The 15,456-nt window shown below is 52.6% G+C and overlaps 3 protein-coding genes across 3 annotated transcripts; all 3 read left to right on the top strand.

The window, feature by feature from the left end:
• Positions 1-164: 164 nt before the first annotated feature.
• Positions 165-1,088, top strand: NGA_2079600 (dnase-like protein; the record flags this gene model as incomplete). The annotated part of the gene is made up of 1 exon (XM_005854658.1): positions 165-1,088. A coding segment is annotated over one exon (924 nt), but the record flags the coding sequence as incomplete, so codon positions are not given.
• Positions 1,089-3,867: 2,779 nt separating this feature from the next.
• NGA_2079300 (uncharacterized protein) lies at positions 3,868-4,745 on the top strand (the record flags this gene model as incomplete). Its single annotated transcript, XM_005854657.1, has 2 exons — positions 3,868-4,625; positions 4,731-4,745. Coding segments are annotated over exons 1-2 (706 nt in total), but the record flags the coding sequence as incomplete, so codon positions are not given.
• Positions 4,746-10,825: 6,080 nt separating this feature from the next.
• Positions 10,826-11,229, top strand: NGA_2042600 (uncharacterized protein; the record flags this gene model as incomplete). Its single annotated transcript, XM_005854656.1, has 1 exon — positions 10,826-11,229. A coding segment is annotated over exon 1 (303 nt), but the record flags the coding sequence as incomplete, so codon positions are not given.
• Positions 11,230-15,456: the final 4,227 nt, after the last annotated feature.

Genomic DNA, 15,456 nt, shown 5'->3' with positions numbered 1-15,456 from the left:
GGGGGGGTATAAAGGTGGGCCATGGCAGATTTTTTTCTTTATTTGCATCGCATCGCAATCATCTCTAGTATCGTCTTTATCATGACCGGCTTGGACCTACTTCGGAGCCGAGGTCTCAATTTCCTAGTTGTCATTTGACATTCATCTCGCAGCACATCTCACCGAACGACAGACAACGGCCTGATAATTTATTGGTATTGAGCATGCCTTTTGTTGACATCGGTTGTAATCTAACCGATCACATGTATCAAGGAAAGTATAATGGGAGCCAGAAACATCCGCCGGACCTGGACAGGGTCCTAGCACGTGCATGGGAAGCGGGGTTGAGCCACATCATCATCACAGCTGGTACAGCCAATGAGGCCCGTACAGCATTAAATCTGGCAAGCGAAGATCCCCGTTTATTCGCCACTGTGGGCGTCCATCCTACTCGCTGCAAAGAATTGGTGGAGGCTGAGGATGGAATGGCAGCACACATGGACGAGCTCCTTGACTTGATCAAAGATGGGCAAAAGACAGGGAATGTTGTTGCCATTGGAGAGTGCGGTTTGGACTACGATCGTTTGCATTTTTGTGAGAAATCTACGCAACTGAAGGGGTTTGAAGCCCAATTTACCTTAGCTGAGGAGACAGGGTTACCCATGTTCCTCCATAACCGAAACTGTGGGGAGGACTTCGTCCACATACTGCAACAGCATCGGCACAGGTTTTCTCAAGGTGTAGTGCACTCATTTACGGGGCCTTGCACCGAAGCACAGACGTTGTTAAGCATGGAGAAGGTTTATATAGGGCTAAATGGATGCTCCTTTAAAACTGGGGACCAGCTTATGACGATCAAGAATAGCATCCCTTTGGAAAAGACATTGCTTGAGACAGACGCACCTTGGTGCGATGTACGCCCCACTCATGCAGGGACCAAATTTTTGACGTCGGGTGGGTCTGCGGAGGTTGCGACGTTTGAGACGGTCAAGAAGGAGAAGTGGTCAAGGGATAAGTGCGTCAAGGGCCGCAACGAGCCCTGCCATATCCGGGGTGTGGCACAGATCTTGGCTGGGATTCATGACACCACCTTGGCCCATGTAGAGGAGGTATGTTATGAAAACTCAATGGCATGCTTTCCCGGGCTGACATTAAGAAACGAAGGATTTTGACACATTCATTTAAATTTATTTATTTCTATTTTGTTTTGATTTTCTCGTAAATATGTGTTTGATCGTCAGTCTTCCCTTCGTAGACACGCATGTGCTTTCAAGCGCAACATCAGAAGTTTTACAGTTGTCGGAAATCCTCGTACTCCTCACCTCGGAATATAATCCCGAAAGCCTTATTGTAGAAGTCTGCGTCAAGTTTGAGGGCGGATGCGCAATCTGGACCGAACGTGCATTCCAAAATTTTGGGCTGCAAATCCTTGGTAACCATGACATCCACACCGTAAAAAGAAAACGATTGCGCTACTTCTTCTCTCCCTGTCCGCTCCAGGATGAGAATGGCGGCAGTTTCAAAAAGATTTTTGATGATTTTCTCGACTTTGGAGTCCACCTCCGACCAGGGTACGCCTCCATTGTCCCGCTCGAAAGCTTCCAAAAAGTCGGTCTCCGACACGGGCGTTTGCGTGTATCCGGCATAGTCCATGACTGTGAAGTGAGCCTAAAACAAGAGGGCGGGACCCAAGATTGTCAGTGTTATGACAGCAACGTGCCGTCCCCTCCGTCGCTCAGTTACCTCAAAGCCAGGGCAACACACGACAGCATCCTCCCGACGTTGCCCTCCCTTAATTTCTTCCGACCAAATGGCCCACGCACCTGAAAATCATTGATGTTTTCCGCTGCCAGTGAGTAGGGATGGTTGGATACACGGACGCCCCAGTGCACCCACCGAAAAATCTCCAACGGCTCCCATGCTCGCACAAAAAGGCGGTATCGCACGTCAAATTTTCTGTCGTTGACGGTCGCAATGTCATAAACATACTGAGAGGCCACTTTGGGGCATGTCTTGGCCAGTTGGAGAGCCTGAGGGAGGGAATCGGCAACGGCGGAGTCCATGGACCGACCCAGGTTCCACGGTTTGAGAATGAAGAGAGGGGACAGGGGAGTGCTCGGACCGTGCTCCTGGGCGTGGGGTGGGTGCTCGGCCCCTTCCCCGCTCCTGTGTGCCTCATCGCTCCGTCGAGAGTACTCGTGGATGAATGCCGCAGTCTCCGTTTCCATATTGTACGTATCAGGGAGCCAGGCCTGGCTGCCGGGAGCCCGAGTGGCCGTCAGGGGTAGCAGATGTTTGAAGACCAGACACTCGTCGCCCCCCGTCTGGCTCACCACCACGTCCAATCCCAGCCCATGCCTGCGTCGGTAGTGGGGAGTAATGGCCGTGTGGTAAACCCAGAGTACGTCGGCCTCGGCGGGCTCTGCCGCCCGCTGGACGTCTGCGCGGCTCAAATGCCGGAGAACCTGGCCGTTATCGTTGTACACCCTCAAGACCAGTGGCGAATGCCGCCAAGAGCGGCTGAAGTGCGCGGCAAGTGCGGTGGATGGATCCGCAACGGGCTTCGAGGCAGCATTGACCGACACAGCCAAGGAGAGGAAAAGCTGCTTTCTCTCTGCGTGAGCGGCCTCGAAAATGGCGCGAACGGACAAAGGCAACTCGAACCACACAGCTAGCCTGCATGCCCGTTTCATCCACCTTAAGAATTTTTCTTCCTGGGTGATGGAATTGTCGCGCACATCGGCGCAGCCAAACGCGTAGTCGTGTGTGCATTCCTCGCCCTCCGCAATGTTCGCGATGGGCCAAGCCAAAGAGTAGCCCATGGCCCCTTTCAGGCTCCCCGTCGGTGGGAAATATATAAAGGGAGAGATGCGAAAATTCACCAGCGCCGGAGGTGCGTGCTGAAATGCAGAGCCGAACTCGTCCTTGACGAACCACACGGTTTTGAATTTGAATGGGTCCCCGGGGTCCACCAGCCGGTAGGAAGAGACGTAGCGCCAGATCTGTTCGCAAACCTGTTCGTACAATGTGGGCCTCTCCCGCCGGTGTGGTCGGCGCAGACAAAGCGTTTCCTCGTTCAGATTTAAGCTGTCTGGCCTTTTTTCCGCTCGAAGCCCTGGCGTAGGGACGGAAGCAAGGGGAGGGATGGGATTTTTTTCCATACTGGTCTCAGGAGTTTCCTCCTCGAAGATCCCGTCCTCGTGTGGTTCCTCCAAGCCCATCATGACTGCCAGCCGGGAAAGCAGCTCAGGACGCTTTTGGAGGTCCTGGCGGTAGGTCTCAACTTGAAAGGAGTACAAGTGGTCGATTAACCAGACGTCGCACTGCGGCTCCAGCCCGTTGGCAGCACTACATACCACTGCACGTCTTTGAGACTCATCCTCCACGACCCCAAAGGTGTCTCCCGCATCAAAAGTCTCCCCCACAAGCTTTGACTCCAGGCGGGAGTACAGTGTTGGTGGAAAGCCTACCGATTCAAGCTGCTTACGGTGACGGTCAAGAAAAGATGATGGAGGAGGCGAACTGGTTGCGGAGGCATCCATCCCTGTGAAAGCTAAGGGAAAAGCTTTTTTGCAACACCGATAGTTTAAGAAGCCAGAAGTATCAAGCTATATCAATAATGTATGTGCTTGCGCATGAATAGCACGTATACGCTCGTTAGATATCAATAGCAAGGGCGGCTTGTAGGTTATACGGGGAGGTTGCCTACTATCGTTAGCTTTCCAAAAACTCAAACATTTTCGAGTTTTACGGTCCAAATCCATTTTGGACCCTTACCATATCAACGACAATTTTACAGGTCTTAGTCCAACACGGTGTGAGTACCTCGAGCTGCGCGTCGCGCTTGACGTTGAACCTGAAACGCTTACGCCAAACCTGTGTCCTTGTCTCCCAAGAGCTTGCTTGAGCGATTCCGACTTTTTGGGACAGGAAGAGCGCCTTTCCCGGAATCTCAATGCCCATGGAGAATGGTATTACGGCCTTACGCTTGTGGAAAACTGCGTCAAGTGCGTCAGATTTTCGAGATGCGATCGATGCGCACTATCAGGCGTGCATCGTAGCCATGGAGAGAGCTGGCAAAAAAGAATTGGTAAAGCTCGACAATTTTTGGCGGAAAACCTTTCCCGCAACACTTCAAAGACGCCAGTCTGAAAACAAAGGAAATGATTGCTGGATAACGAAAGAAGAACTTGTTCAAACCATGCAATGGAAGCTTGCACGGGGAAAGATGCGGCCGTTGATGAACCTGGTCAGGGGAAACGACTCTGGTACCGTGGAACGCATCAGCCGTTCAGCCCTGATAGCGGCACAAAAAGGTGACATTTCAAACGCGGTGACGATTTTCTCTGGGGCAGAACTCAAAGGCGTTGGGCCGGCGACCGCTTCGGCTCTTCTAGCGGCCTATCGCCCCGACTTATTTCCCTTCATGGCGGACGAGCCAACCATGCTTGTTTTGGACGAAAGTGGCCAGAATGGGAAGCTGAAATACAACCTAGCTGAGTACTTGGTCTTTCAAAGGGCAATTATTGGAAAATGTCGCGAGATTAATGTACCCGGGGAAAAGGCAAAGTCAGGAACTGCAAGGCCTTTGGATGCTGAAGAAGTCGGACGAGCGTTGTGGTGTCTTAACCGTGCGGAGGCTTTAGGTGAGTTATAGAGGATGCAATCGTTCTCGTTTCCCGCATGGGACCAAAGCTCTTGACGATTTGATGACCAAAGAAGATTAATTGGACTTAATTTTTGTATTACAGGATTATTATCCCAAGAAGAGCAAAGAACGTTGCTCGGTACAAAGAGACAAGCTCATGATAGTCAAGGGGTGGACGGCCGGAAGGAGCAGAGAGCGGATCGAAAGAAGAAGAAACAATCTGATTGAGATCATGCAACTTGTCAGCCATTTTGTACTATCCACTTGGTTGCGTGTATCGCTCTTCTTACGTGTCCGGTTAGCATTTCTTCGTCTCGTCCCATTGCGTTGGGGTGAGACACTTGAGAGTGATGGCATGTATGTGCTCCAATTCTTTCGCAAGAGCCGCATTCACAGCTCGGTGCCGTTGTAGAAGAGGTCTTCCTTCGAATGTCGGAGAAACTGTGAGGATTTCAAATTTAGCTCCACCTGTGGGAAGTGCAGCAGGGGATCCCAAGAAAATGTGAACCATCCTCAAGTCATCAAAAAAACTCAACTAGCTATGACTGTGATATTCTACATGTTATTTCCTACACGGGAAACACATGGCGTAATAGCTTATCTCAGAAATGAAATTAACACGCACGGTTCGTCGGAAACCACCCGACAATTTCCACACATACGATGGGCAGAGCACTTACAACCGTCCGACATATCTTTGGCTTCAACAAACACTGCTTGCAACGCTTCGGTCAACTTGCTCTGTATTTGAGCCGGTGTTATGATATGAGGTGTTGCAGACATATCGAATTCTTCCTGTAAGTTTGTGAAGAGGCCGGAGATGGCTGATCAGATTGAGACACTTTTTTTTTAATTTAGGAAAGCCATATGGGCGGGAGGTGGATTACTATTGAATAGAAGATTGTCACATAAGACGGTGGATGAGGGGCCACTCAAACCCTATTTACATTCATCGTCAAAAGTACAACAAGCATATGTTGGAGGCTTATCGCCATTGTTTCGTTGTGGCCGTCGGCGTCCCAGACCTCACGTTGTGTTTTTCCCCTGGCGATATCCGGGCTTTTGGGATTTCTTCTCCCTTGCGGACTGCCACGTGTAAGAAAGACAGGCGTTTCCCCCATGACAAATGGTCGCACACCGACCGGCACATGGCACATCACCATGTACATAGGGAGTGTATGAGAAGGATTCAAGGCCTTTGCATGTGTCCGCTCGCAACGGGATCCAAAAACTGGAAAAAAACCAGGCTTGACCTTCGGGCGGAGAAGGCGTAGCAAGCTTCTTTCGACACCGCGCATTCCCCCCCTTGTGAAAAACTTGAACAAGACTGCCGGCTTCCCCCCACCATGAGCCCACGCATGTTGGGTAAATACAAGTGGTGTATTTTGCACATCATTGCGAAAAAATCAGGGGCGGGTGGGCTGTACTTTCTTCCATGTTGTTACGAGGTTGCGGTTGTCGTTTGATGTGTCATGTGGCTTATTAGCTTCAGAGGGGTACGCATGCGTCTTAGACCCAGAGGGTTGTGAGCCCTGATTTGATGTGCAAGAGGCCACTTGCTTGCATACATTACGATGTTTGCGCCCACAGGGACATGGCTATGAGTTTTTATCACCTTTGAAGGATGAATACATGCGATTGCCCTGTTCTCTCCTTCTAAAAAGGAAAATGATCTTTACGACCATGTCTTCCGGAAGCGCCACGCGGAAGCAAATGGTGCTTGCCTTTGTTAACTTCATAAAGACACATTATCCTGCCATTTGATACTCCGACTCATGTATAGAATTTTGCATGCAATACATGACGGATTTTTATGAAAATGATGTGCTTGCGCTTCTTACTTCCGCCACATTTTGTTTTGGTGTATTTAGAGCAAGCGATACCCATGTGCGTTCATCCTCTGTTATGAAACCTTTTGGCATGCACACACCACAGTCGACGCGTATTTTTGGAAATTATATGTCCTCCTGATATTTTACACAAAAGTGGAATAGATTTGCGCACCGTTCGTGCCTGGTATATATCGCGTTTTCATACTTTTTTCCTCGTGACAGGCATACTGGAGGGCCTGGAAGCGGAGCCGCGGCCACAGCGTGAATATACCGAACTAGAAAAGGACATTTATACAAGGCATGAGCCAGATTTGACATAAGACACCCATGCGGCAAGAACGTCAACCAGGGAGTAAGGGTGGTGATGCGGGTACAGAGCCTTCGCGGCCTCCCCCCGCCACGTCGAGTGCATCGCTTGCCAGGACGGGCACCGATGAACCAGAACGCAACCGAGAGGCGACAGATAGGAAGACACTGACCACTCCAGCACTGCAGGGAACAGGGCGTGCGAATGTCGTACCTTTATTACCCCGGCCTGTGACGTCTCGCGCCATGTACGTCCCGAATCCTGATGTGACGGGACAAGGGGCTCCGCCCTCCGGGAGTTGCTCACATTCTATTGCACCTAATTCGAAGTCTTGCCAGCCTCATTCCTCGAGCAATGCCTTCCGGCCGGGTCAGTATTACGCGGAGGCGGGCACAGCCGCTAGGACAGCTCATCTACATTCGCTTAATGGGAACGACCGTAGCGCCGGGTTGAGCGCAGTCCAAAGCTCAGTGCCACACGAACAGGACGTGAACATAAGTTCACAGCAGGCTTTACCAAGAAATCTGTACGCGTCCGTGCATCCAGGAGGGGGTGTTCGGGACTTGCCACCAGAAAGAGCGATCAAGGGCAGTGGGGATGGCCGCACGCGTGCTGACCAGGGACATCTTCCGGCGCGAGATCAGCGCGGGGAGCTTACCCCCCAAAGCATAACGGATTTCATGCGTTTGCAGGCCTTCATGACTGGAGATCAGAAAGCCACAGTCTTTCATCCGGACTACGCGCATTCTCCCCCTTCCAGCTTGCCTCGGGCGTCGGTTTTGTCGTCTACCTCTGCTCCCCTACCGCCCCACCCGGGGACCATGTCTAGCCTCTCCCACCACCACCAGGCCCATGCTCAGCCCATCTACTCGCATACATGCCACCACTCTTCTCGCTCTTTTCAACCTACCCTGGCCTTGGCCACGGGCGCGAGCAAGGGTGTAGGGGAAGCAAGCAGGCCTGGTGGGATTGACTATCAGTACAATGGCGTGGAGGAGAGCCGTGTGCACCTGCAACATCCCCACCCCAACCACTACCACCACCATCATCATCCATCCCATCCAGCTTACTCGCATGCACTGTCTCCATACAAGGGACCGACCCTCTCGAGCATCCCCCACCCAGCCACCCTTTCCAAGGTGTACGCTCCTTACCTGCTCCAACGCGAGCATCGATCGCATCCTCCTCCTTCCTTCCCGGGCGAGTCTTTTTCTCTCCCTGTGCTGAGCAAGGAGGACGAGAAGAAGCGCTTCAAGCGGGCGCTGAATCGGGAGTCGGCCCAGCGCTGTCGGAAACGGAAGCGTGACTTGGTGGAGGACTTGATCGAAGCCAACAAGTTGTTCTCGACACATGCCGCCATTCTTGATGGCTTAGGTTCCACGTGCATCGAGTTCGAATACTCGTCCGGGGAGGTGATCTCCGCCCACGGCACGAAGCAGGTGCTGGGTTGGCCTTCCCCGAGCTTGCGGGGTCGTTGTGTCTATGACCTCCTGGTGCCGGAGAGCAAGACGCGTGTTCAGCGTTTAATGTCGCAATTGGTGATGGACTGGCAGGCCGCGATCAAAGAGGCCAGCTCCAGTCGTCGGGATGCCAGGGAGGAGGGGCGGGACATTTTAGAAGGGGCCAGCAATGGGAACAAAGCTGAGGATCCTGGGTTCACGCGTTCGTGGGAGACAGCCCTCTCGGAGGTCTCGGAGGAGGGGAGTGGGGAAAGGGTGACGGGCAGAGAAGGAGCGGACGCCAAGAGGTCACAGGCTTCCACGGCATCGTCTTCGTTTTCCTCTTCGCCGTCCTGCCCCGCGACTTTTTCCGGCACCGACGCCCACAGTGACCACAGCAGTGGCAAATCAGGAGACAAATCTTCTTCCGAGGAAGCTGCATCGGAATCTACCGAATCGAACGGGCCCGCAAACCTTTACGACCCGGTGAATGGAGATTCGTCCCGGCCAAATGTGGGAAGAAATAAAGGAACAGAGGAAAAGCATCGCAGCCAGACGGCCCGCGCCCTAAACCAGGGTCGTAATCTGACCGAGGAAGCGTCCGCAGGCTTGGAGGTGGCAGCAGCCATGGCAGAGTTGGCCAAGGGGTACCGGCGGGACGCGGACGGGGACGAAGAGGATGGCGAGGAGGACGACGGAGAGGCTTCCTCCATGGATTCTTGTGTCGGCCACGTGGATGAGCGGGAGCCTCCCCCTCTGAAAGGAGGGGGAAGCCGTCGGACCAAGGCTGCCGTTGCGGCCGCGGCGGTCATGGCGGATAAGGCGGGGGCCTCCGAGCGTAAAGGGAGCAGTGGCGGCAACACCAAGCCGGGGATTACCGGGAGACGACGCGCACACGGACAAGACGCACAGGACAAGGAAGGGACGTGCGCAGGCCTCCCTTCCTCCGAGAAGAGGCCACCGGGCCTTGCTACGACGGGGACGCCCCGGAAAACGTCTGTGGCCGGTGTCTCGGGGATTGGGCTGGGCGGAAAGGCGACCGTTTCCATTCCCACGGCCGGGGGGAGGGTCTTGACACGCGACGTGTGGGAGCTTGCCCAGGTTCCTTGCGCCCTTCCAGCCATCCAAGGCCGGGAGGATGCCTCCGAGCCCTCCGGCTCCTCTTCCAATAGCCCTGGTACGAGCTCCAGTCAAACCTTCACGTCACGGGAACCGGGTTCGTCCACGAACAGCAACATTGCCCAGATCCTGCCCGCAGGCCACCCTGCGTCCAACGAGTTTATGTTTCAGATCGCCAACGTGACGTTCAAAACCCAAAACGGGGGAGCCCGGTTCGGTGACATCAACGGTGTGGTCACACTGGACGGCCAGGGAGCAGCAGAGGTGACGCAGAATTCATCGGGGCCGGAGGCGGAATGCGTGTGGTCTATCCGCTTCCACGATGGGAAGGAAAGAGCAGGACACAATCACTCCTGGGGAATGCACGTGCACCGTCGCCATACCATTCAGGACGATATCAATACAAATCGCGCCGAGATTGCCATCATGGGATCTTCACGGCCAGTTTCCTCTTCCTCCGCCTCCGCTACCACGTCCTCCTCCTCTTCTTCCTCCACCTCGTCCCTTTCAGCCCTGTGCGTCTCCTCCAACGACACGGAGACGGCCCCAAGCAAGAAGGGGGCAACGGGCGACAATGACACCAACAGCTTTGAAAGCAGCCAGGGCGGGGGGAGCCATGGGAGCGACGAGGGAAGCTTCTCCTCCTCCGATGACAACGGACCTCTGGGAGCGCCTCACGGATCAGCCAAAATGCCGGTAACGACTTTCCGGAGCGGGAGCAGCAACAACAGTATGGACAATTGTAACAGCAGTAGCGGTAGTAGCGGCAGTAGCGGCAGAAGCGACGGCAGCGGTGGCAGCGGGGGTGGTAAAGAAACTGCCAAAGAAGCGATGGAGGGCCCTTGGAGCAGAGCATCGGAGCCGTCGATGGACGTGGAGTGACCGTGGGGATGGAGGAAAGGGAAGGATGCCTTGAGTTTGGCTTTCTTCATGGATGTATGAGAAACCACAATAGTGAAGGGCCGGGAGAGAATGGTGGATGGAGAGAAAGATGTACAGGGTTTCCACGACGTGAAAGCAGCATTCTTAGAATAGCAATTCAAAATCCTTTTCAGGAATACTGATACGGATGGCGGAGGTATGCTAGAGCTATGCAGTATGTTATGGACGCATATTCTCGGGAGAGCTTAGATTCACGTCGCTGATTTGAATAGAGCACTCAAGATACTGGTTTAGTGAGAGAGGTAGAGGAAACTGAGGCCTTTTATGGAAGGAATGGGACTTATTTTTGGTCCTTTTATTCTCCCGATGATATGTCACCAATAACCACTTAGTTTATTAAAAAAATTGGAAGTCTCATTCATTCAGATTCATATGAATGGGGCAGAAGCCACATGAGGATCAACCAATGTGCCTTTGCATACTCCCGTCACGCGTAGATGGGGACGGGTGGCTTGGAAGAACACATGAGAGGAGAGAACGAATGGCGCGAGATGGCCATAGACGCTGTCTCGCAGCGTAGTGTAAATCGAGAGGTGCAGTTTATAAGTGTCCTGAAAACAAGGTGGCGCACACCCGAGACGTAGGTTTCCACGACTTCTGTTCTCTCTTATTTTACAACCGATGAAATGCCCTCGTGCTTCGTAGTCAAGGGATGTGTGGATGCGAAGGACTTATTTTCGCCCCGTGCTAAGTTCCCTTCTCTTCCCCTTTTATCAGCATCCTACGAATCAACACAAAATCCTCCTCCTTCAAGAACCCAGTTGTCAACTTTTGATGCACTTTCTCCAGAACGTCCTTTCCTTTCACCACCTCCGCGAAGCAAGGATCGGGCTCGGGCCCTTGCCCTCCCGGTCCATGATTCCTTGTGTTATCCACCAGGTTGACATAAAAGTCCTCGCCGCCCGGGCGCCCTGCCACGCCCAGTGTAAAAGGCAAGTGGTTGAAATCCGGGGCAAATTCCTGGAAAACAATGCTCTTGCGACCAGTGATTCGCCCGTGCTCGGCGCCAGGGACGCGGGCAAGAAGGGAGGGGTTCCCTGATACTGCAGTACGCCCTCGACAGTTGAATTGCAGGACATGCGGAGCGTTCCGAATCAAGTGGCAGCCATCCCAAAAGCCAGTCTCAACCAGGGTCAAGAACCAATGTGTCACGTGTGGAAGCAGTTCGAACGGCGCTAACTCGAACTCCACTTCCTCCGCCTCCTCGACCGTGCCTGGGCTGCCTCCTAGCTCCAGCAACACGCGCACCGGTCCTTCTCCCCATCGCAGGTGGTTGAAGAGAAGATTCTGGTCACGCAGGCTTTGAATGAGCTGATTTTCATCGAGGCGCTCCGCAGTGTTGCGCATGGCAGTGAGTCTTTGTTCTGCTTTGGTCAAGGCCTCATCTTTCTGCTCAAGAACCTTTTCCATTTCTGTCAGCGCTTTTCTCGACCGCGCCAGTTCTTCACTCCTCTGGTCATGTAGGCGATAAAGTTCATTCGACCACTTCAATTTCTCGCTCTTAAATGCATCGTCCCGCTCGTGCAGTAAGGAACGACAGTAGAAGATGACTCCTACATACAAGAAGCCTAGAAAAAAGAGCAAGAGTTTAAGAGCTCGACTATTCAATAAAATGCCGCGTACATGACTTGATTTATTATGCTTGACTTTGTATTCAGGAGTGCTAGTAGTTGGTCCATGAACGCGATGGCTTGCTCGGCTGCCTCCGTCCATTTTGTCGCCTTTAGTACCCCTCCTCGGCAACGAATATGCCGGGGGACGAAAGACCTTGATATTTCGTGGAACCCTTGCCTGCGGGCTCCTAAATTTATTTGCTGCTTATTCCATGAAGAACATGATCAGAAATATGCCCAGAATTGGCCTGTATCTTTAATGCATGAGTGGGTTTGTTTTCGAGCTGTCTTGGGACTCTTAGTTTAAATTGTAAAATTCAAATTTAATTTCGGCCAAGCACGTTTATAGCAAGGATGCTCAGCCCCAAAGTAACAATAGGAAGGCGCAGGTACCGCAGCTACCACACTGCGTCATTATGATACAATGGCCGGGCAAGACGACAGTTGATAAATTGCTATATTGCATTACTAACCTCCTCTCCCACTATGATTTGCTGCAAGTTAAAAAGTAATCTCCAAGCTTGCAGGTTTACAAAGCTGGATGGATGTAGGTCCAATTGTAGTAATGTTCGTCAATGCAAGCAATTCCTTTTGTTGGCGTCAGTAAATGACGTGACATATGCAGGGTGGAGATGTTACCTTTAACATACATATATACATGGGTTTCTCGCGTTGTCTGCACCTATACCTGTTGACGCGTCTTCCTAGTCGTCCTCGTCCTCCTCCTCCTCAGCCACCTCTCCATCTTCGTCGTCGTCATCATCGTCTTCATTGTCTTCATTGTCTTCTTCATCATCGTAGTCTTCATCATCTTCTTCTTCATCCTCCGCCTCCCCCCCGGCCTCCTCTTCCTCTCTCCCCTCCTCGTCCTCCTCTTCTCTTCCCACTTCTTCCTCCTCTGTCCCATCTCTTTCGTTTCCCTGTTCACCTCTCGTATCCCAAGCTCCTTTCCGCTCCCGCCTCCTTGACATCCCATCCTGATCCATCAATGCGCTGCCTCTGCTGTGTCTCTCCTCCAAAAATACCAAGACCTTCGAAGCTATTGAAAGTGCTGCAGGCTCCATTTCCCCCTGCTCTTTCCTGCCACCATCGTCCCTCTCTCCCGTTCCCTCACAATTCCTCTCCACCCTTTCTTTGCCTCTATCCCTCCCGTTCCATAACTCCCTCCTAGCACCCTTCCAACTTCTTCGCCCGTCATTTCCCACTTCTTCCCCGCAAATTTCCTTCCCTCCTAGCCCCTCGCCAGTGAAGTTCTTCTCCTTCTCTCGCAATTCTTCCTCCAAGCTCTCACTCCGTGGCCGCCCCTTTTTTCGCGCGCCCTGCCGAATGCAGGTATGGTCGATGCGGTGGTCATTTACGATCAAGCTCGAGCCCAGCGGATCTTCGTAGTGGCCTTTGAAATTGCGAACGCCATTCACAACCAATTCGGGAGCGCCGGGTCCTGCAATATTCTGTGATAGAAGTGGAGGAGGGAGGCAACGGGAGGATTGAACTACGGGAGCGTGGGGGGATAGGTGGGACAGGGCGAAAAAGCATTGGGCGCAATCCTAGGAGAACACGGGAACCCAAAGAAAAGGAAATTAAGGAAAGAAAGAAGCAGAAATCTGTCGAGGAGTCTGATGGGTTTGATGAAGACGGCTCACTCCTCGATGCACAGTTCTTAGAGACGAGGCATATACAACATAGAGGACAGGAAATCACCCAGATGAGGAGGTGTGTGCTGATGTGGTCGAACCACACCACTGAATATAACCTATTTTCATACTACCCAACTCCGTCCTCCCCTCCTACCTTGATCTCAATGGACTCCGCCTCTTCGAATAAAGCAACGCCAGCGTATTCAGGCAAGTCTACCATCACCAATATCTCCTCCTCTTCTCCCAGTGCATCCCCGTTTTCTGCGGCTTCTTTATCACGCGCTCTGTCCTGACCCAATTGTTCTTCCTTTCGCCGACGACATAGCTCCGTTGAGTCTTTGTTTGCCTTTCCATCCATACCACTAGTGCTTCGTGGGAAGGGATGCCTCACCACTTCACCGCTCCTGAAGTAGAATAGTAGCGAGAAATAACAAGGAACGAAATGCATATTTTTCAGCTGGTAGCGCATAAAGCAAGCATGACGGTACTATCTGTGCCGCAGCGGGGAGGTCCCGCCGTCGGTACAACACAGCCAATGCTAGTCATGCCAAAATAAAAATAACATGCCAATTGCACATATGCACGTATGTACCGGATGAAAATGCGATAGCCCAACCCGTCACAATCTGCCGCACAGGGACGGTGACCACAATTCAGCTCAAATAAAAAGAGCAACTTCTAGTCAGTGCCTTGCTTGCTTCAAGCCAGAAGGCGCGAGAAGGACTAGGGCGGCCTTCCTTTCTAATTATGATGGATCATTTCATAATTGAACAATGCAAACCGTTTTTAAAGTGCAGATTATGTACAGAAATGACGTGATACGTGGATTCCAGTCATTTTTCGGGACTGCCCGGTTGCATAGCTGCCAAGTGCCATCCGACATTGAGCTTCGTCCATACACTCAGTATAAGCTTTCGGGGGATGAGAACGCCAAATCGGTTCATCGGAGCTCAAGGACATTCTCGAATCAAAGTTTAAGCCCTTTGCTGTATGAGCACAGTATCTGAAAATGGTGACGAAGGGACATGTGTGCGTTGGATGGCAGACAATGATGTAATCATCGTGAACTTTGAGGCAATCTTAGCACCGATGGCAAAAAAAACGATGGGAAAATACCTATTCTCATGTTATTTATCAAAACAATGCTTTTCTTTATGTGGAAGATTACATACCTGCACAAATGCTTTACTTTCGTACAATGCAATGGTGGAGCCTGCACAGCTTGCTCCGTCCGTTTGTCCTTTCGATGTCCCTCATGCTTTATATCACTCCAAAAAACGTCCGGCTTAATACACGATGCAACATCTGCAACCGACTCAGAGGGTCGGCCACGACGGAAAAGCTCCCGTCTTCGCACCCCACCAGGATATACTGGTGGTCCGGCGTGAAAGCCAGCGAGGTGATGGGGCCATGGCCTACCCGCAATGTGTGCAAGAGCTTCAAGCTGTGCCCCTGCCGCACGGAAAGCACCCCTTCCTCCCCGCCCGTCAACAAAAACTGCCCGTCCTTGCTGGCCAACAACGCGGACAGTCGTTCTTTCCCCTGAGGAAGCCGGGCAAGCGGGAATCCGTTCAGGGAAAAGGCCGCGAGCCCGGCGTCGGCATGCGAGTGCATAGTGAGGACGCCGGTTTCGGCGCACAAATGCAGGCGGTCCACGGGGTGCCGACCCGGATACATGAGCCTGCGGACAAACCTGGCTTTTTGAACCCGGTGCACCACCACGCTGCCGTCCCGGGCCCCCGAGGCGCACAGATCCAGGTGGCTGGAGTAGGCGAGGGAGAGGACAGGGGTGTCATGACCGACAAGGACGGCGTGGCTGTACAAGAGCGTGGTCATCCTTGGTGCGATGGGGAGGAGGGGGAGCGCCGCCAGGGCAAGGGCGGGGGGCTCGTCCCTCTCCTCTCATCAACACAAAATCCTCCTCCTTCAAGAACCCAGTT

This window comes from Nannochloropsis gaditana (genome assembly GCF_000240725.1).
Source record: "Nannochloropsis gaditana CCMP526 unplaced genomic scaffold scaffold426, whole genome shotgun sequence".
Taxonomy (NCBI): domain Eukaryota; class Eustigmatophyceae; order Eustigmatales; family Monodopsidaceae; genus Microchloropsis; species Microchloropsis gaditana.
This window is presented reverse-complemented; position numbering and strand designations above follow the sequence as displayed.